Source organism: Hippopotamus amphibius, chromosome 17 (assembly GCF_030028045.1).
Source record: "Hippopotamus amphibius kiboko isolate mHipAmp2 chromosome 17, mHipAmp2.hap2, whole genome shotgun sequence".
In the NCBI taxonomy this organism is placed as follows: Eukaryota; Metazoa; Chordata; class Mammalia; order Artiodactyla; family Hippopotamidae; genus Hippopotamus; species Hippopotamus amphibius.
In genome coordinates this window covers 44,461,918-44,482,882 of record NC_080202.1, presented here as the reverse complement: position 1 = coordinate 44,482,882, position 20,965 = coordinate 44,461,918, and the positions used below count along the sequence as shown (strand labels likewise).

At 51.2% G+C, this 20,965-nt stretch overlaps 1 protein-coding gene across 1 annotated transcript; it reads left to right on the top strand.

Moving 5' to 3' along the window:
• The first annotated feature begins 6,093 nt into the window (after positions 1–6,093).
• Positions 6,094–11,071, top strand: SOST (sclerostin). Its single transcript, XM_057716939.1, has 2 exons — positions 6,094–6,335; positions 9,071–11,071. Exons 1-2 carry the CDS (start codon positions 6,128–6,130, stop codon positions 9,490–9,492), a joined length of 630 nt encoding a protein of 209 aa, XP_057572922.1. The 5' UTR covers positions 6,094–6,127; the 3' UTR covers positions 9,493–11,071.
• Positions 11,072–20,965: the final 9,894 nt, after the last annotated feature.

The following is a 20,965-nucleotide window of genomic DNA, read 5'->3' as shown; positions in this document are numbered from 1 at the left end:
AGTATGGATACTTGCATGTATGTAGATACCCTTTTCCCCATAAGTGGAAAATGTTCTGCACTTTGCTTTTTTTTTTTTGCTTAACGATATATTGTACCCTCTGTTTCTTACAGTCCCACTCATTTTATCAACTCTTTAGCATCCATTGTGTATGGACGTACTGTGATATCTGTATGCTCTTATTTTAAAGGTCCAGGCTGCTTTAATGAGCACCAAATGTAAAATGAGACTCATGAATGATAATCACAGTGTTTTATCTGCTTTGTCTCCAGTTAATTCTGTCGTCTGTTGGGGTGGTACAGTGTCAAGCACATCATGATACTCAGAGCTAACTAAGGAGGGAGGGCCTGTGCTCCTTTGTGTAATTTCTGTCCTGTGCTTCCTTGTGTAATTTCATGGGCATGGACGTGCCCAAGCCTAGTTTTTAAAATGAGTCTCTGAGCTATGGCCTTCTGAATTGATGATCCATTTATAAGAAGTTCAAATGCACAGAGAATCCATTTCTGAAGTCTACACCAAAATGAGTTAATTTGGAGGCAACGGCATGAGTGTGTCCCCTCCAGTTCATTCAAAGCAGATGCATACCACATTTAGGTAATGTGTGTGTTATTATATTTTTAAATAATTAAAATGTACATAATTTTTAAACCAGGAGACATCTCTGCTGAAACAGGGTTCTGAGGGGCCTAGTTTGAAAGCCCATGAACCAGAGGACCTTCTAGTTTAATGCCCCTGGCACATGGAGTACCTGGGGGGCCACCCTGAGGAGGAGGAGGAGGGCAGAAAGAAGAGGGAGGTGTGGAGCTGGTGCAGCTTGGTTCTGAGGCAGAAGACGTCTCCGAACACATAGGGTGACAGTCCTCTTTCAACTTTAGTCAGGCCCCTCTGAGCTCTTCTTCAACTGGGCCTTGACTTTTTGACTTCCGTGTTTGTCTCTGTCTTGTCTAATTTTAGCAAGAATCCTGCCAAGGCAGTTTAGTCAGAATCCCCCATCCTCCTTATCTGATCACCCTCAATACCTAATCGGGTTCCTTACCCCCCACCACCCTCCCAGGTGATGTCTGACCACCCTGGCCTGCCTTTAGCAAGAATCCTGTTAGGTCGGTTTTGCCAGAATCCTCCTCACCCCTAATGTTTTCTCTTAGTAATTTTCCATCCACTGAACCCCGCCCTGCTGCTTGGCTATAAATTCCCACTTTCCTTGTATTCGGAGTTGAGCCCAATCTCTCTCCCCAACGACAGTGACCCCACGGCAGGGGTCCCTATACCTGTCATGATGGTACCTCCTTGAATAAGACCTTCTTTACCATTTTATTTTTATTTTATTTATTTATTTTTAAAAATTGTTTATGTAGGCCGCATTGGGTCTTGGTTGCAGCACTTGGATCTTCGTTGAGGCATGTAGGATCCTTTGTTGCAGGTGCGTGGGCTTCTCTCTAGTTGTGGCGCATAGGCTCCAGGGTGCGTGGGCTCTGGAGTTTGCAGCATGCAGGCTCTCTGGTTGAGGTGCGGGAGCTCAGTGGTTGTGGCACGTGGGTTTAGTTGTTCTGTGGCATGTGGGACTCTTAGTTCCTTGACCAGGGATTGAACCCACGTCCCCTGCATTGGAAGGTGAATTCTTTACCACTGGACCACCAGGGAAGTCCCATTCTTTACCATATTAAACAAGAATTTGCAGGTGGGGGCCCTCCTGCAGGCAGAGGGTGGTAGTTTGGATGGCAGTTGAAGAAGTTCTGGGGATGTCAGGGCCCCACCTTAAAGGGCCTGGTCTGCCAGGCAGAAGGAAGCGGAGGTTTTATCGTGTTGGGGCTGGGGCAGCCATTAGCTTATTCGCAGCAGGAGGGTGAGTGACCCAGGCTTTTTGGGTCTGTCCCTCAGAAGCTGCTGAACCAACAACTAGATTTCCACCTGTGCTGAGACCCTGCCCTCTACAGAGAACAAGTTTTCAATAGTGAATAAGACGGTGATTTGGACTTAGCGCAGACAACTATCCATAAACAGAGATTGCCCTTCAAATCAGATCTTCCATTTTCACCACTGATCTGTGGCAGCAAAATCTGTTTAAAAAATGCAGCCAATAAGAGTCTTCAGTTTCCATGAATTAGAGCCAGAGGGCTTGGGAACCAAGTAGAGAGTGAAACTAACTTACCTTTGAGGTCCCTTTCAGAACAAACATTCTACAATCCCGAGAAGTCAGAGGAGCATAACTTACTTTCCAAATTTGGCCTGTCCTTCAGAGTCTGGTCCAAACGCCACATCTTCCCAGATCCACCCCAGGGGAAAGAGACCGTTCTCTTCTCTAAAGGCCCATAACACTCTGTCCTTTTAAAAGAATGTATCTGAACCTTTCCTTAGCAGCACCAATCACTTTCTACCCAGCATTAGAGTTATTTGGAGGAAGAATTTATTCCTTCCCTGGTACTGGAGCTCCTGGGTGGGGATCGTGTATGAGTTCATCATGCCCGATAGGAGGCTTTGCTTCATTCCATGTTTGACAAGTGGACTTATAAACAGACAGCTTGATAGAAACAAAAACCAGTAAATCATCACATGAAAAACAGCCTTGCCAGAAATTTAGGTGCAACTAGTAAATTATTAAATTTAATTTAAGGGAATTCCCTGGGAGTCCAGTGGTTAAGACTCCGCACTTCCACTGCCGGGGGCCTGGGTACCCCTAGTCAGGGAACTAAGGTTCTGCGTGCTGCCTAGTGTGGCCAAATCAATAAATAAATTCAATTAAAAAGATTAACAGCCCACACTCAGGGTTGGCAGCCTTGTGCAGAAACATGCTGTTATGAATTGAATTGTGTTCCTCCAAAATTCATATGTTGAATCCAGGGACCTCAGAATGTGACCATCTTTGGAAGTAGGGTCGTTGCAGATGTAATCCGTTGAGATGAGGTCATGAGGGTGGGCGCTAATCCAATATGACTGATGTCCTTATAAAAAGGGGGAATTAGGAGAGAGACACGCACACAGGGAGAACACCATGTGAAGATGAAGGCAGAGATGGGGGCGAAGTCTGCAAGCCAAAGAATGCCAAAGATTGCCAGCAAGCCCCCAGAAGCTAGGGGAGCAGCACAGAACAGACTCTTCCTCGCAGCCCTCAGAAGGAACCAACCCTGCCAACACTTTGATCTCAGACTTCAGTCTCCAGAAACTATGAGACAATAAATTTCTGTTGTTTAAGCCACCCAGTCTGTACTACTTTGTTTCAGCAGCCCTAGCAAACTAAGGCACATGCCCACTTGTATGTTGCTGATGGGACTGGGGACTGCTCAGTCTCTCAGACCCCGCATTCACTTCTGATATAACCCTACAGTTAAAATAAAATACTTTGTGGAACACGACTTGGCAATAAAAAGGAACAAATTGTTGATACAGGAAATAGCTCAGATGAATTTCCAGGGAATGATGCTGAGTGAAAAAAGCCAGTCCTAAAAGGTTACATCCTGTCTGATTCCATTTATATAACATATTTATTTGAAATGACAAAATTGTAGAAATGGAGAACAGATTAGTGGTACCATAGGTTATGAGTGAAGGGGGAGGGCATGGTTATAAAAGGGCAATGAGAGAGATCTTTGTAGTCAGAGCTGTTCTTTGTCTTGACTGTGATGGTGGTTTCTTGAACCAAGACGTGATAAAGTTGCATGGAACTAAACACACACACAGGTACAAATAAAACTGGGGAAATCTGACTAAGACTGGTGGATTGTATCAATGTCAGTATCCTGGTTTTTGCAAGATGTTACCACTGAGAGAAACTGGGCAAAGGGAACAGGGAATTCTCTCTGTATTAATTCTTACAAGTGCATGTGAATTTACAATGACCTCAAAATAAAAACTTCAATTCAAAAAATGACTTTGTCCAAGGATGTTCACAGCATACCTACTGAGGAGAGAAGAGCATCGGAAATAACCTAAACTATCCACAACAGAAGTCAGCTAAAGCCCTGAGGCTTTAACTCTGGGGAGTACTGTCTGTCTCTGAACAATGACGAGTTTGTGGACTGAATAAATATAAAATTGAATTGGTATTAAATGAAAAAAAAACAGATGGCATCACAGCAGGTTGTCTCTGAGCCATTCTGTGAAAAGCATGGCTATACCTTGGCAGAGAGTAATTCAAAAGGATGGAGATAATTTAAAAGTTCAAGTCCACTGGATCCTTCTTCTTCTCCTTCTTCTTCTCCTTCTTCTCTCTCCCTCTCGCTTTCACTCTAAACATTCTTCAGTTTCAATGAAATGATATCAATAAAATGAAATGAAATCCTGAGGCTGGCCATCCTCTGCTCGCTGGCTCCTCCTTCCATCTCCAGCAGGTGGCAGGAGTGTTCCAAGGATGGTCCCCACCATCTCCATTTCCTGTGGATGAGCGGTCAATCCCAACAGCAGATGGGGCTCCAGCATCAGTCCCACCAGCTCAAGGAAACCAGGCATCAGAACTGCCCTCTCCGAAATCCAGGGCAAGAAGGCAGTTGTCCAGCCACAATAGGGTTAATGGTCCACATTCCAGAGCAAGGGAAAGGGAGGCTGGAAGGTCACAGACAAGGGGAGAGGGTTTGGAGGGCCCCCTTCTCACAACACCGCCAGCTCTGTTGGGAGAGATAGATCACCCGCAACAATGGCCACAGCTGTTTTCGTCTGCCCTGAAGGAAACTGACTTAGGAAGCAGGTATCAGAGAGGGCCCTTCCTGCAGGGGCTTCTGTCTGGCTTGTAAAACTGTCAGAGCAGCTGCATTCATGTGTCGAGTGATGGATGATGGAAAGGAGGGACAGACGGCCGCAGATGGACACAGTGACTTACAAGTCGAGGCAGGTGGCAGAGGCTTTGCAGAGGCTCTGCAGGTGGGCTGCGACTGATTCATTGCCCAGTGAAAATACCAAGGGGACCTGGGCCACAGCCTGCTTCCCGGCCTCCTTTGGGGCCAGGAGTGGGTGCGCGTCCTCAAACAATCCGTCTGCAATGAAAGCTTCTACTGGTCCTCTTTTCCTGCACCTCAGGTGTGAACCTCCCTCCCTCAGGCCCCTCTTTCTTCTCCAGGGCCAAGGTAGCGATTCCTTTCGGATTCTCTGTGGCTAGCTGGACCTGGGATGGCTTCACGGAATGCACCCTGTGCTATGCACCAATAAGGTTTTCCATATAGGACTCAAAGCTGATTTTGAAAAATGTAATGGGCTGGGAGAAAAAAAAAATGTCAGCACTTAAAGTGCTGGCTTTCACTTTTGCTAGGAAGAGAGATTTTGTGCTCCCTACTCCTAACCACAGCCTGGCCCGGGAAATAACTGCCTTTGGCACGTCAGCCTGCAAAGAAGTGCCTGTCACCAAGCACAGGATCTCCAAGGAGCATACGCTGAGGTTTCCTCCTTGTCTCCATCACCAGAGCCTGTTGACTTCTCATCCTGGTCTTGAAACCAGAATCCCTGCCCCCTGGGCCAAGTGGAAGCTCTCACTGTGACCCTTCAGTTTTTCCTTTTGTCTTTCAGAGGGATGACAAGAGGGGCTTTCTTGGTCAGGATAATTGATGCTGAGCCGCATGGAGTTGGGACCAATGAGATTTCTTAAAAAGCAGCCTTCTGCCTCTGCCTGGGTCTGTGGGGGCCAAATAGACACCTCTAGGGCCGTTTAATTTTGGTGGGGTGACAAATGAACTTGGCCTGAGAAATGGGATCGGCTAGACTAAGACCTGCCGAGGACTCAGAGCTGCAGTTTTCTTTGTTAAGCTGGTCCAAAGTTTGTTTTGAGAAAGCCCGAGGGGCCCAGGGAAGTAGAGATTAGGAGCTGGAGCTCATTTTGATATCTGAAAACCGCAGCCGCCTGCACGTGGGAGGCGCTGAGAGAGCAGGCTTGCCCCACGCGCCCCCCTCGCTGTGGGTCACCTGGGAGCACCAGCAGCAATTTGGGAGATTTCTGAGCTCGAGGAGGAGTCTTTGGGGAGGGTTTGCTCCGAACACACCCCCGTTCCCTCCCCCTGGGCTGAGAGAAGCATGGGTCCAGCCCTGCCCCAGCCTGTCCTCATTGGCTGGCATGAGGCAGAGGGGGCTTTAAAAAGGCAAACGTGTCTGGGCTGGGGACCGGAGCCTGTGCTACTGGAAGGTCGGGTGCCCTCCTCCAGCTGGCACCATGCAGCTCTCTCTTGCCCTGTGTCTCGTCTGCCTGCTGATGCGTGCAGCCTTCCGCTGCCAGGGGTGGCAGGCCTTCAAGAATGATGCCACGGAAATCATCCCTGAGCTGGACGAGCACCCCGAGCCTCCACCAGAATTCAACAACAAGACCATGAACCGGGCGGAGAACGGAGGGAGGCCTCCCCACCACCCCTTTGAGACCAAAGGTATGGGATGGAGGAGAGCCTTTTCAGCATAAGGGTCCTGGGAGGGTTCTCTTTGGGAGGTGTTGAAGACTGAGATAGACTGGCAGCCACTGCCAGCACCAGTGGAGGGACAGTCTTGCCTGGAAGCAGGCGAAGGGTGGCATGGCACGCCAGTGTAGCCTTGGAATTCAAGTGCAAGGGCGTGGGGCTGGTAGGGGGCTGGCGGTGAGAGCCCAGAGAGGGAAGGAGGCTGAGGTGGCGAAGGACAGACTCAGGGGCTCAGAAAGGAGATTTCAAAGAATCCCCTCCCAAGAAGAGAGGAGCGGGGTCCAGCTGCTGACACCACTGGGGAGGGGCCAAGGCAAGGGAGCCTCACATCTATGAGCACCTGTGGGATGCAGACACTACATGGGCTGTGTCTGAACCGCACCCCGGGGAACTCCCAAGTTGAAGGTGAAGACATGGAGGCTTCAGAGATTAAGCAACTCGTTAGTGAGTAGAGAGCTGAGATTTGAAGCCAGTGTGATCCAGTTACAAGACAGCGCTGGTGGGGAACTCGCTGCGGGGCACCAGGGGCCGAAAGGCAGAGTGAGTCCGCGCAGAGGAGTGGGAAAGGGATGCCAGAGAGGCACTCGTTCAGCTCCCACCACCCACGGTCTGCCCAGTGAGCTAGTCTAACACTTGAGGGATGGGAGCTGCAGGCACAGTTTTAGCTTCTGATCTGCGTAGTAGCTGGGTCCAGGCCCTGGAAGGGAGGCAGCATCCTCTGTGTGGGGCGTGGACACAGGTGGCACCATCTGTCCTGAATCCTCACCCCAGACCCAGCCTTGCCTTCCTCCTGGGAGGGACCCTGACCCTAGTGGAAAGGCAGTGGCCCCAGTGGAGGGCACACCGGGGTTCCTGGTCAGGTCTGCACAGAGAAGTCTGGGGGGCAGTGTGCACAGCTGGCTCTGCAGCTGGCAGGAATGGCTGGGGGTGGGGGCTGGAATGATGCTTCGGAGGGAGGCCCTCTGGCTATGGTCCAGGTGGAAGAGGCGTCCACTGCCCAGGCCCCTGCATCCCATTCTGCCCTGCCTCACAACCAGCTGAGAATGGGGGTTCTTCAAAGGTCACCCCCGAAGAGGCCTCTACTGGGAAGGTGGGAGTGCCTATCCCCTGCTCCTGCTCAGGGAAGGTCAACTAAGCTCAAGCAATGGGTTGTAGGAGACCCAAGGACAAGATGCCCACCTCCCTGGGCTCCCATGAGAGCCACAGGCCTGGAGGAAGCCACGTGATCAAAACAAAGTCACCCTTTGCAGAAGAAGCGCCGGGCCTAGGGGTACTATTCATGGAAAGCCTCAAAGCCTCCTTCCCTGGGCAAACAAGCCATGCCCCGCCGCCCACCCCCCCCCCCCCCACCCCTGTGCAGCCTGGGAGCAGAGGTGAGAATGCCAGACCAACTCAGAAACCAGGAGCCCAGCCATGAGGGAGGCAACCCCCACATCTCCCCTGCTGTGCTTGCTCTGGGGGGGAAGAGGGGCTTGGCCTTCTCTGCCTCCTCTCTGGTTTTGGCCTTAGGACTATCTTTCATCCCTTTGTGTCACACTGGAACTGTCCCTATGAGACCCTTGGGGATGGACCAGTGCTCACATGAACACCAGCTGTTTAAAAAAGCTCCCACCCATCTAAACCCACAGTAGGAGACACAATCAAGATGTCTTTGGGGACCAAGCCAGGCCTTAGAGCCCAACCTTTCCCTGCCCAGGGAGCAAGCCTGTGCCACCATTGGGTGTCCATCGAATGGCACCTGGTACACAGCAGGCGCTTAATAAATATTTGTGGCAGCCGAAGCTGTAGGTTTTCAGTCAGAGCTTGGTCCCCCTCTGTTAGGGAAGTAACTATAGTGAAAACAGTAAAAAAGCAGCCCTTTGCCCCCACCCCCCACCCAGCATCCCTCGGTGCTCGGGCACACAGCTTCCACCCTTGTGGGAGCTGAGAAGTTCTGGGACCCCAGAAGAGCAGAGTCAGGAGACCCGCTCTGCCTATCCGGAAAGAGCTTTCCCCTCTCTGGACCTCAGTGTCCACAGTGATAATGAGGGGGTTGGACATGCTGCCATCGGCTTCTTTCAAGTCTAATGACTTCAGTCTCCTCTCCACCGCCCCTTCCATCCCTCTCCTCAGAAGCTGCCCTGATTTATTACCTTCAATTAACCCCTGCTCCTTTCTCCATCCGCCTACTCCCGGTCACCCCTCCTAACCAGCTGGAAAAGGAATTTGGAAGAAGCCAGAGCCATTCAGAGGGTGTGGCTAATACCTACCCTATTGAGGCCAGGAGCCCTGTGGCACAGATGTGACTTAAGTCTGGCAAAGAGGGCCCCCTTGGAGAGGAATAATAATAATAACATGGTAACAGTCAACACTTCCAGCTCTTACTATGTTCCAGGCAGTGTCGCCTGCATTATAGATGTAATGGATTAGCTCACTGAATCTTCAAGACAACTCATTTTACAGATGGGAAGCACAGAGAGGTTAAGTAACTAGTCCAAGGTCACACAGTCACGGAGCTCATATTTGAACTGAAGCAATCACTTGGCTCCAAAGGTTTAGGGGGAGAGGGTGGGTGGGAGATCTTTCCCCCAGCTCCAGGGTACCTGGGCCCTTCCCGTAATAGATCCCCAGGGGCAAAAGCGTCTGGGGAGAGGCAGGTTTGGAAAAGGCGGGGTGGTTTGTAGGGAGGCGGACCGGGTGGTCGCCCTGACGCGCGCCTCTCTCCGCAGACGCCTCGGAGTACAGCTGCCGCGAGCTGCACTTCACCCGCTACGTGACGGACGGGCCGTGCCGCAGCGCCAAGCCGGTCTCCGAGCTGGTGTGCTCGGGCCAGTGCGGCCCCGCGCGCCTGCTGCCCAACGCCATCGGCCGCGGCAAGTGGTGGCGCCCGAGCGGGCCCGAGTTCCGCTGCATCCCCGACCGCTACCGCGCGCAGCGGGTGCAGCTGCTGTGTCCCGGCGGCGCGGCGCCGCGCGCGCGCAAGGTGCGCCTGGTGGCCTCGTGCAAGTGCAAGCGCCTCACCCGCTTCCACAACCAGTCCGAGCTCAAGGACTTCGGGCCCGAGGCCGCCCGGCCACAGAAGGGCCGGAAGCAGCGGCCCCGCGCCCGGGGCGCCAAAGCCAACCGCGGCGAGCTGGAGAACGCCTATTAGAGCCCGCCCGCCGCGCCGCGCCCCCCGCGGGCGCCCCCCACCCAGGCACCCCGGGTTTCCGCCCCCTGCGCGCGGTTTGATCGTTTGTGTTTCCTTATCAATACCTGCAACCCAGGGCGGGGGGCTGAGACGTTCCCGGCTGCAGGCTCTGTGGATCCGGGTGGCAGCAAAGCCCCCCCCCACCTCCCCCCTGCCTAGGGGGCCCCGAGGGGCAGGGGAGGGAGCTGAGAGTCACAGACACTGAGCCACGCAGCCCCGCCCGCCGGGGCCGCCTACCTTTGCTGGTCCCACTTCAGAGGAGGCAGAAAAGGGAGCATTTCACTGCCCTGGAGTTTTAAGAAAGCAGTGGAGAAAAGTCCAGGGACTGGTTAAGAAAGTTCGATAAGATCCCCCTCCCCCCACCTCTCTGCCCCGGCAGAAAAGCCTTTAGTGCCATGCTGTGCCCAGAACACATGACTGGGGTCCGTAGATAGGGTTTCTAGTCCTGGCTGGGCCACTAACGTGCCGGGTGACCTCGGATTATTACACTCTTCTCTTTCTGGACCTCGATTTCCTCTTTGTAAAATGGAAGTGGGGGTGGGATTAGCATCTGGAGGAAACTACTGCCATGTGATTCCAAGGACTCGAGTGCCCTTTGAATGGGCAGAGGGGAGAGAGTTTGGATTGAATCACTGACGTGGTGGCTTCCAGAATTCGGGGTTGTAATCCTCTGATCTGACAGCCAAAGATGAAAAACAGCAGGAAAAAAGAAGAGAGTCTATTTACGGCTGCCAGCCTTGTGGAAGAAGCTGTGGTGTGTCACAGCCTGGCCTCCCAGATGTTTGGCTACCTCCACCCCTGCATCTCAAAGGACACAGAAACAACAGTATCAACTGGGGTAGAGGAGACGGTCCCAAGGGTGGTGGGAGGCACAGAAATCACCCCTTATTCCTAAAGAGCAGCACCCAACCCCCCCCCCCATGGCCATATTTTAACTTTACCTTCTGCAGAGAAGCTCAAGGTCCCAGCACACTGGGCTTGGGGGCCCAAGGGAGCAGCCACCACCCTTTCAAAGACCAGCGAGTCCCTTCCAAGGCGCCTCCTTCTGCCTACCACGCACGGACACATTTCTGTCTGGAAAAGAGCTTCTTACTGCTATTACGTGTGGTGGCATAGCTTACATTAAAATAATATTATTGAGGAAGAGATTACAAGTGCTGTGTATATGTTGAGAAACCACAGAGCTTAATGCTGCCATCCAAAAATCTTTTGGAAAATCATTTCCAGACACCGCTTACTTGCTGTGCAGTTTTTAATTGCTAAAAAAAAAAAAAAAAAAAAAAATTTTTTTTTTTTTTTTAAACAGAAGCACATGCCACGTGAAAGCCTGCCCAGCTGGTTGTTTCTGCGATCTTTTCATGTGGAATTTGTCCACAGGAATGAAAGTAGCAGTTTAAAAAAAAAAGTTAAGTTACATATTTATTTTCTCACTTAAGTTATTTATGCAAAAGTTTTTCTTGTAGAGAATGACAACGTTAATATTGCTTTATGAAATATCAGTCTGTTCTTTCCGAATCCAGAGGCATTGTTAATAAAGACATTGAATTGTTACGGAGAGGATGTGGTCTTGTTTTGTCAACCGCACGTGGTCATTTCTGTCAACGTTAACATCCTTCTCTTGGTGACTAGAACTTAAACCTGGGAGGCACCTTTGACTGTGTTATGGTGGCTCTTGTGGCAATTATGTCCTTCCTTTGAAAGGTCACGTTTGTCCCTTCCTTTCCAAACCTAGACCTCATCCCTTCACCTCGGCCATTGTATTAACCTCAGCCTGGCCTCCCTTTAGCAGCCTGCCCTCCACACTGTCTTCCAAAAACACCATTCTCACCATGTCATACCCCTGCTCAAAAATCCCTCAGCAACTCCTCCTTGTCCAGGATCAAGTTCAGGCTTCTCACTCTGGCATGGAAGTCCACTTGATTCCCATCACCCACTCTCCCAAGCTCCCTTAATGACTCCCAAGTGGCCACAGGCTGTCCTGATCCCTGCCTCCTTGGCTTACCGCCTTTGTTTACCACCCCCAACAACTCCTACCCTTTCTTTGGGGTGCATGTTCTTTGTCACCTCTACCCTGAACCTCCCAGAGATAACCCAGTCCCCACTGATCCCTCTCTCCTCAGATGTCCAGCCCCTTTGTCCTGCCACTCCTTTAGTTTCTGATTCTGTGTCTTCCATCGTGCATTCATTCATGGGTCACCTGTTTCTCCTGGCCAGGCTGTGCTTAGTACTGGGATAGGCACAGAGCCAAACACATGTTAGGACCAGCTCACAGGAGCTCAGTCAAGCTTTTCCCAAATGTGAATTTTACGCCTCCCCGATGAAAATGTGAACTCTTCACAAGCAGGGACAATGTCTTGTACTTCTCTCAAAACTCTTGCCTCCCCTTATAGCTCTGAACGCTAGCTGAGACTCAAGAAATATTCTTCCATTGCCGTAAGGAGGGATGATCAACTGCAAAGCTTTGAATCAAGGCCAGCCCATCTTGGGGTAACCCCACCCCCAAAGTAAGCTGAGGTCCTCCCCCTAATTTTTCCCTTTAACTCCCGACAAGTCTTTGTTACGTGTCAGTGGGTGTTGACGCCTCCAGGCCCCAAGGAGACCTCAGTGAGACCTTGCAGGGAATCCACACATCGTGAGGAGTGTCCCAGGGCCCAGAATTTGAGAGCACGTAGGAAGCGGCTGCATCGTCCAGCCCCCAGAGGCCGTGTGGCACAGGGAGACGGACTCTGGAGGCAGGTTTGTGTTTGAATATGAGGACACGGAAGCACCAAGGGGTTAAACGTCTTGCCCACAGCCAGCCGTGGGCTCAGTCCCCTCCCCTGACACTCGAGCTGCTCAGAGCCTGGGGGGCACGTGGGCAAATCAGGTCACATTGTTCTGTACAAAGTGTCACGGGGACCAAGGATGGCAGTAATTTACTCTGTGGTGGGTGGGGATGGGGGATTAAAGCTTAGGGAGGGTTTCCCGGAGGTGGGTGCTGCTTAGCGGTTCACTAGGTGAAGAGAACAGGGACCTTCTAAGCAGAGGGCACGGCCCAAGCTGAGGTGCTGAGGCTGAAGGTTCGTGGGCAGAGGAGCCCCAATTCCTTACCGTGTGCTGAGTCCTCGTGGTGTGCGAGGCAGCGTGGGGGAACTGGGGATTCAATCCAATGCCCCAACCCCGAGATACACCTGGGGTCTGCTTCTGGGACCCGGAGATCTAGGACAGATGAACCCAGGCTACAATCCCATCACCGCGAGGGGAAAAAAACCCAAATCTAAATTGTAGGTTGGGCTAGGAGTTATTTATGGAAAGTTATATTCTACCTACATGGGGTCTATGAGCCTGGCGCCAATCCGAAAAGGAACAGACAACAGGCTCAGCTGGGAGGGGCAGCGTTCTGCTGCGAGCATATGTTCTGGAGTTGCAGCCAGACGTGGGGCTTGTATTAATAGTCTGAGAGTTAGACAGACAGAGGGACAGAGGGAAATAGGTCTCTCTGTCTTTCTCTGTCTCTCTCTCTCACACACACACACAACTCCACAGGGCTCTACCTCTATTGCTAGTATAAGCCAGACCACCTTTGCACAAAGAGGTAGAGCAAAAGAAACTCAAAGAAGCCACAGGGACCCAAACGTCCCTGTTTTTCTTGAAGCAGGCAGGACTTGGGCAGCTGGGGCGGGTGGAGAGCCTGCCAAAGCCACCTGCGTGTGAGCCAAGCTCAAAGACACAGCAGCTGGAGGCTGGTACCATATCCCACACCCCTCCTACCTGATCCCAGACGAAGGCCTGCCCTAGTTCCTGATCACAGATTCTAGCTCTGGGGCCTGCGGTCCTTCCTGCCCTCCCCTCCCCCACCCATTCCTGGAGTGCATCCTCCGTCTTCTCCCTTGTTCAAGGGCAGGCAGAGGCTCCTGTCTGGCAGCTTAGACTAATAGCTGAAGTTCCTTTTGTGGCCAGAGGGGCAGGAGGCAGGGACTGGTGCTCTTAATTATGTGACATGAGCCTGGTTTGTCCAGAACACCAATTGGCTCAGTGTAATTATTAACAGCTCCCCCTTTTAGTTGCAAAAATGTCCTGGTTTGGACCATAAACTATATGGTCCCCCTGCTGTTAAGAGATGCAACTTTCTATGGAGTGGCTGGGGCCCAGTTACCGATTTCAAAATGCTGGTCCTCGGTCTGGGATGCTCCCTGCGTGCAGGGACTCTTGTCTGGCGCTGCTCCCAGGGTGCTCCCAGCACCCAGCAGGCAGTAGGCGCCTCATATGCACTGTGGATGCATAGTCATTGTTCAGTTTATTTACGATTTCTTCCCTCATGAGATTAGGTGGATGGAATGGACTGGGATGTATGGATGGTGGTAGGAGGAGGAAGGGGAAGATCTGACTTCTGTACAAAGAGGCTGCTTGCCCGGATTGTTTTATCTTAGGTTTCTGAGGATAAGACACAGCTCCTACCCTCAAGCAGTTTGTAATCTTGCTGGGGGTCAAGTGGGAAATGAGGGCACTAGGTACCAATATGGAGTATGTGACCATTTGCCACCAGAGTGGTAGAGTCAGGACAGGATGGGGAGCTTCAGGGAATAAGGCAGGGGTGGGGTCCAGCTGAGCTTTGAAGGTTGACAGGACTCAGTGGGGCAGAGAGGAGAGGCAACGGAAGGAAAAGGAGCAAGGGGTGCCCACGCCATTTGGGGTGGGGCGATGCCAGCATGGGACTTGGCGTGCAGCGGGCTCCCTCTATCTGCTTTTATTACACAAGGAAGCAGAAGCCAGGAAGGAGAGAAGTGTGGAGTGGGGGTAGATCCTGTCAATAGAGGCAGGAGAGAGGGGCATCCACTAGCAAGGAGGGAGGGGCTAAGTCCCCATAAGGTGGCACTGACTCCCATGGGAAAGGCAAGGTGCTGGGTCGCAGGTATCGAAGGGTGCCCAAATGAGGTTCCATCCTCCACCAGCCTGGCAGAGCTGCTTTGGAGACTAAGTCCTGCCTTTCTTACAACCTCCCCCTGCCCCAGATCCCAATTTCCCTCCAATCACCTGGGCTGCCTGAGCTTGGGTCCTGCCCACCAAGAAGGCCAGAGCTGACAGTGGGGAGCTGCAGGTAGGTGACGGGTACCCGTGAGGGAGAGCGAGAAAGGGAGATGGAAAAAGAGGAGCCCAGACCACAAACCTCACTTGCCTGACAACTTCCTGAGGGTTGATCCTGACAGCAGTTTGAAGGCGGAGGCAGGAGAGATGAGGACAGGAGAGGAAATAGGAGAAAGGAGAAGATGGACGTGTCGAGGAGAAGAGGAATAATCACTCATTTGTTCCGCTGAAATTGACTGGGTATTGGCAGGGTGCCTGGCACCGCCCTAGGCTCTGGGCACGTGGTCGCCATCACGGAACCTCTCGAAGCTCACGGTCTAGTGCTGGCAGGCGGATGGATGTCAGATAACAAGGAAATGCTTAGCATAATGCCCAGGAGTGAAAAGCTCTGTAAAGAAAAATAAAGCTGGTGAGCAGACAGAGAGACGCGGGGGTGGCCAGCCCAGGCCTCTCTAAGGAGGTGGTATTTGAGATGAAACCTAAGTACAGTGAGGGAGTGAGGCACACAAGGACGGGGGATGCGTGTGCCCGGAGGGTACGGCAAGTGCAAAGGCCCTGAAGGTATGGAGGGGGTGGAGAAGCGACACCACTAATTGCCTTGGGTGCCTTTCAGGCGTCTCCATGCCAAGACTCCTAACCCCTGATCTGGAAGCCAGTGCGGTGATTCTAATTATAGTGCGGAGGGGTGTGTGTGTGTGTGTGTGTGTGTGTGTGTGTGTGTGTGTGTGTAGGAGAAAGAGACTCTCTTTGCATGTTCTCCTGCCTCTGTATGTTAAAGACCAATTGGCCCCTGGAAAAGAGTAATTTGCATACTATTAATTATGTAGCTATGCATGCCTTTATTCTTTTTTTTTTCCAACACGCCTTTATTCTTAAAGCACAGGATAGGTTTTCTTAAATAAGGTCGCAGGCATCGGGCAGATGTCTTCTTTCTAGGACACACATATGTTATGAAATTCATACATAATAGCAGAAAAGTCTTCAGTTTTCCTTTAGTGGATGCCCACAAAATCCAGCCTGGGAGGGAAACAAGGATTAGCTGCGCTTGGGAAAATGCAAATGTGCACGTGTTGATTGCTCTTTCCGGCTGTAGTTCTAGCCCAGACATACACATATATGTAGAAGTATACATGTTTATACTAAGAGCCTGGATCAGGGGATGAAGATCTGAAGGGTAAGCAGGAGTCTAGAAATGAATTCCTTCTAGAAAGATACATTCTTACTTCTCGGAATTGGATAAGAATGTTCCCATCAAGGAGCTCACTCATGATAGCATCCACTGTAAACTCCCTCCTAGAAGACTGGCTTTCAGTCTACTCTTTGGTTTTGTACATGTGGTCACGCGTGGGTGCATGCGTGCACACACACCCACCATCTTTACTCTGAATATACAATGTCAAATGTTCCCAGATATTCTACAAGCCTCCTGTTTCTGCCCTTTGGTTAGCAGATGTCCAAGAACAATACTGGCATCTGGGGACTAAGAATGATGCTGAGATCCAGAAGTCACATCAGATCACAGCTGTGCCCAGTTCTGGACAAGACAGAGCCCCTTGTCTTCCAGGGACGCCAGACATGAGGCCAGGATTGCACCTCAGCTCTACCCAGAGGCCAACAGCCACCCAAGAAGGTGGGATGTTTTCTGTATGCATTGCTCTCTGGGGGTCCCCCAAGATCTGCCTCCAGCTCTCCTCTATCCAGAAGAAGATGTGTGGAGGCAAAGAGGCCAGCTTGCGGTCCATTCTCTCCCATCTCCCCCCTTCCACCCTCTATATCACTACCAGGTGGACCTTTTTCTGTTTTTTAAAAAACGAAGTTCACCTAAAAAAAAACCTTTGCTCCATTATTTCTTTTTTATATAAAAAACAAATAGAACATTATAGACAAAAGTTCTCTGTATTTCTCCCCTTCCCCATGCCTTTCTTTCACCCTCTAGAAGCAACAACCCATGTTTCTATGCTTTTCTACATGTATATTATTTATAACCATATACAAATATGCGTGGTTTTAAATTTTACATGCATTTTATCATACTATACTTGCTCTGAAGCTTACCTTTTTTTTTTTTAACTCAAAATTATGCTTTTAAGATCTAGCCATGTTGGATCATTTTTAACTGCTGAACTCTGTTACATTTTGTGACTATATCACTATTTGCTTATCCATTTTTCTTCTGGTGGACACTTATTTTGTTTCCAATGTTTTCACAAGCAATGCTATAATGCCTGCATTGTTTTCCTGTTATGGCATAGAGTTTGTTCAAGACAGAAAGGAGTGAGCGTTCTAACATAAAAAACTAATCTTGTTGCTTCCCTGCTCAGAGTTCCTCCATGTCTCTCTATTACCTAAACTCCAAACTCCTGAGCCTCTGGTTTCTGTCTACCTGTCCAGCCACACATTAGACCATCGGCCTCCTTCACACTTTATTCCCTGCAATATTGTATTTCTTTTAATTTCCAAAAAGTCCAGATAGTTTTAAACTTCTGTGCTCTTACACATGCTGTTAAGTCTGCCGAGGACACCCTCCTTCCACTTCTCTGACCTGGAAAGTTTTCTTCATCTTCGAGTCTCAAATGCTGCCTCCTCTGTGGGGGCAGACCACTGTGCCATGTACGTACTGCATCATAGGGCATCACATGGGCTGAACCTGGCTACCTTCCCTACAGATTGTGAATCTGTGGAAGGCAGAGTCCCAGCCTTTGCACATTTTTAGCCCCAGTGCCTTTGCACAGGCTTGGCCAGAGTCAGTGCTTAATAATTGTTTATTGAATTAATGGATGTTTGGACAGTAGGGCGTGATTTGAGCAGTAATGAAAACTCCAGCTTCCTTCCAGCTCAGCAGCAGGCAAGAGCATTTCTTTCATTCAAGTCCTTCTGTAGCTTTGCAATGTTGTTGGGGGCAGTGGGGCCCCTCCCAAGAAAACCAAGTCCATGGTTGTTTACCCAGGACATTATCAAGCGTGCAAATTACAGATACCTCTATCACTTGGCCAACAATTTGGTGTTGTGGTGTGAGGTTATTTCTATGTCTGAAGAAAACAGCTCAGCTCTGACTAAAGAAATAAATATCATTTTTCGTTCAGGCAACCAGATTCCTTGGTACAAAAGTCTCCCTGGGGAGGAGCGCCGGGACAGCTTGGCTCCTCTGAGGCTATTTACATCTGTCAGCTTCTCTAATCTCTGGCTTTCCTTCCTTTGCCTGTTTCCTTCCCTTCACACAGAGGTCCGTGTTGAGCCCCGTCCTTACAAGGAGGGTGCTGGAGCTACCGTCCTCACTCACGTATGCTCTGGGGGTGGGTTGGGGTGAGGTTTTGGCCTAGTGGCATTTGGGGCTCCCTCCTCTTTTCTTTTTTCTTAGAAACCAGCCTCAATTTAAGATAATGACTCTCTTTGCTGGCTGGTGATCGCTATTTGTGGGGACTTATTTTTCCCTGGTCAATTTGGCTAAGAGAAGCTGGATCTAAAAGGGAACATTTTCCAAAAATGTTGCTGGACAGTTTGTAGGGCACCCAGGGGCATCTTCCGGGTCACCTGTTCCATGAGAGCCCGGGTGCCCTTAAGACGAGCTGCAGATGGAAACAGACTCCCCAGCCTTTTACGACCCTCAGAGTCAGGATGGCTCTTTAAAGTGTCATTGAAACCTGGGGTAACGAAGGCCCTGAGGAGTCATTTGTCCTGACTTTGTGGAAATAGTCCAATTCCTGCACAGCCAGCCCCCACCTCCGCTCCAGCCCCGGCGGCGTCTGCTGTCAGTGCCCCTCACCCACACCCGGTCCTGGCTCCCCGCTCCACCCACTCTGCTCTCTGAGTTCCTCGAAAGCACTGGCTCGTAGCTTATGGCAATGCTGTTCCCTCGGCCTAGAATGCGCTTCCTGAATTCTCTGCCCTCCAACCTCAGCTCCACTGTCACCTCCTCCGAGGCCTTCCCTGACCTCCCCATCTGGAACAGGACTCTGCTGTTCTCTTTCCCAACCCTTGTTGCAATTCATCGCTTTGCATTAGTGTCACATCATGTCTGCTGCTGCTGCCCAGTCGTAAGCTCTATTACGCAGGGGCCAGCTGGTCTCCTCTCCACCCTGTGCCCTGTGCTGAGACCCAGGAGCCTGGCACACAGCAGGGCTCAGGAAATGTTTGTAAATGAATGAACTGGCAAGGGGTAAGGGGGCCGCCAGCACACGCCCTCTACTATTGATGTTAATAGGATCATTGCAGGTGTCATTTAAATACTGGATCACAAACACAGCCGAGCTGTGGTCGGCTCACACAGCCCTCCTTCTGGAGAGGGGGTAAGAGACCCCAGACCTGGAAAAAAGTTTTGAGCTTTTCTTTGTTTAGCACAAGATGCTTACCTCCCTTAATCACTGAATTTCCCTGTTTTCCCGCCCAGTACTCACACCTTCATCAGAGACTGCATTTTACTAACAGTACCGTTCCCAGAACCCATTTCCTGTTCTCCTGGTCCTGTCACGCTGTCTGGGGAGACCCAGGCACACCCTCTGAAGTCAGGATGGGGCTCATTCACTCCGCAGCTTCTGCTTGGTTGACTAGCTGGGTGCCTCCAACCCCTCAGGGGCTGAAGCCAGACACCCGGGATCCCCGCCTCCCCGCCCCCCGCCCCCTGACTTCCCCGCCCCCTCATTCCCTACATCCAACCCACCGACCACCATGTATGTGGTGTCTACCTTCTTCTATCTGCCAAATGTCCCTTGAATCCACTCATTTCTCTCCAGTGCTACCTGCTGATTCAGGCACCCTCTCCCCTGTCTCCACCTCCAAGGTTCTCCAGGTCTCTTGGACTCACCTCCTCCAAGCCAGTCTTCCCAAAGGAGTGGAATCTGATCCTGCCCCTCCTCTGCTTAGCACTGTGGCCTCAGGATGGTGACCCTCACCTCATCCAGGCCTTAGGCCAAACCTGATCAGACCTCCTAGTTCCAGCTCCTTCTCTTCCCACTGCATGGCAACCTCCCAGGTGCCTCGCTAGGCACCTCTCACATCCCCCAAGACCCACACTCTCTCACATCTCCAGCCTTCACGCAGTTGGTCCCTCACCTAAAAGCCTCTTCCTGCATCACCTGCTACTCTTGCCTCAGCTCACATCACTTCCTCCTGGAAGCCCCGCCGATCTTCCTGGCCTGGGCTGGGACCCTCCCCTGTATTCTCCTGGCAGATTGTACTTTCCCTTCTTTTGCCCTTGGCCTGGTGCCCTTTCATTGCCAATTTACTGTCTATGTTCTCTGTTAGACTGGAAGCTTCATGAGGACAGGGGCTGACTGTCCTGCTCAGGGCTTCAGAGAAGACCCTGATTTGAAAATTCTGTGACATGGATGTGCAGGAGCAGCCAAACTTGAAGGATATAAATTGACCCAGCTTTGCCTCAGGAGCCCAGCTAGGAGGATCTCATCTCTCTGGATTGGAGTTTGGAGACCCCTGGGATAGGAAGAGCCCCAGGCATCCAGTGGTGTGATCTCGTCTTTAAGCAGCATGACCGCGTTCCAGAAGGATAAACCATGGGACAGCCCTCCAAGACTTCTAGACAAGACCAGGAGCTGAAGGGCCAGACCCACCTCCCCCTCCTCCTGGCAGGTGGTCTGAAAGAGGACACAGCTTTCCTAGCATTTGAGTGTGAGAAGCCCTGCTTCTTCTCCAGCCCTGGATATTAAGAGGTCTACCCCGGGTGAGCCATGTGTGTGTGTGTGTGTGTGTGTGTGTGTGCACGCGCACGCACACACATGGGAACGTTTTAGGGGAGATGCTTATGGAGATTTTTTTTTTTTGCTCTTAAAAAGGGACTCATGATAAAGACTGTATTCATAAGGATCCAGCCAGGGAAGCAGGGTATGTGGGAATAAGGAATTTACTATAGGCCTTACCCCACAGTGGGAGGAGCTGGGGAAGTGATGTTCTGAAAGGGGATTTGGACCATCAGAGAAAGTATCACTCACCAGTCTTCCCACGGGTGACAAGTTTGAGCTTGCAGGGAAATCTGAGAAGCCAAGCACATCCAGCTGCCCAACGTGGGCCGTGAAGGGAGCTTGTGGAGACGTCTGCGGGAGTCCGTGGCTCCGCAAGGCCAGCAGGTGGACAGGGAGCGAAGGATACGAGGACAAGCAGAGCGGGGTGGGACAGCTCTGCCTCTGTCCCTCAGGGCATCTGACAGTCACAGTGCTCAGAGTCATCACGGCTTCACTTTACTTTTCCAAATCTTGTGGACGTTCCTCTTTTGACCAATTGTAACCCAGACCTATATGCAGAAAGCGATTCTGGGAAATGTCATTCCCAAACTAACCAAGTTACCATAATACAAACCAGCACGAGGACCTGCCCCTCATCTCCCCAGCCTCCCGTCCTCCACCTCCGCCCAGGCCCTGGC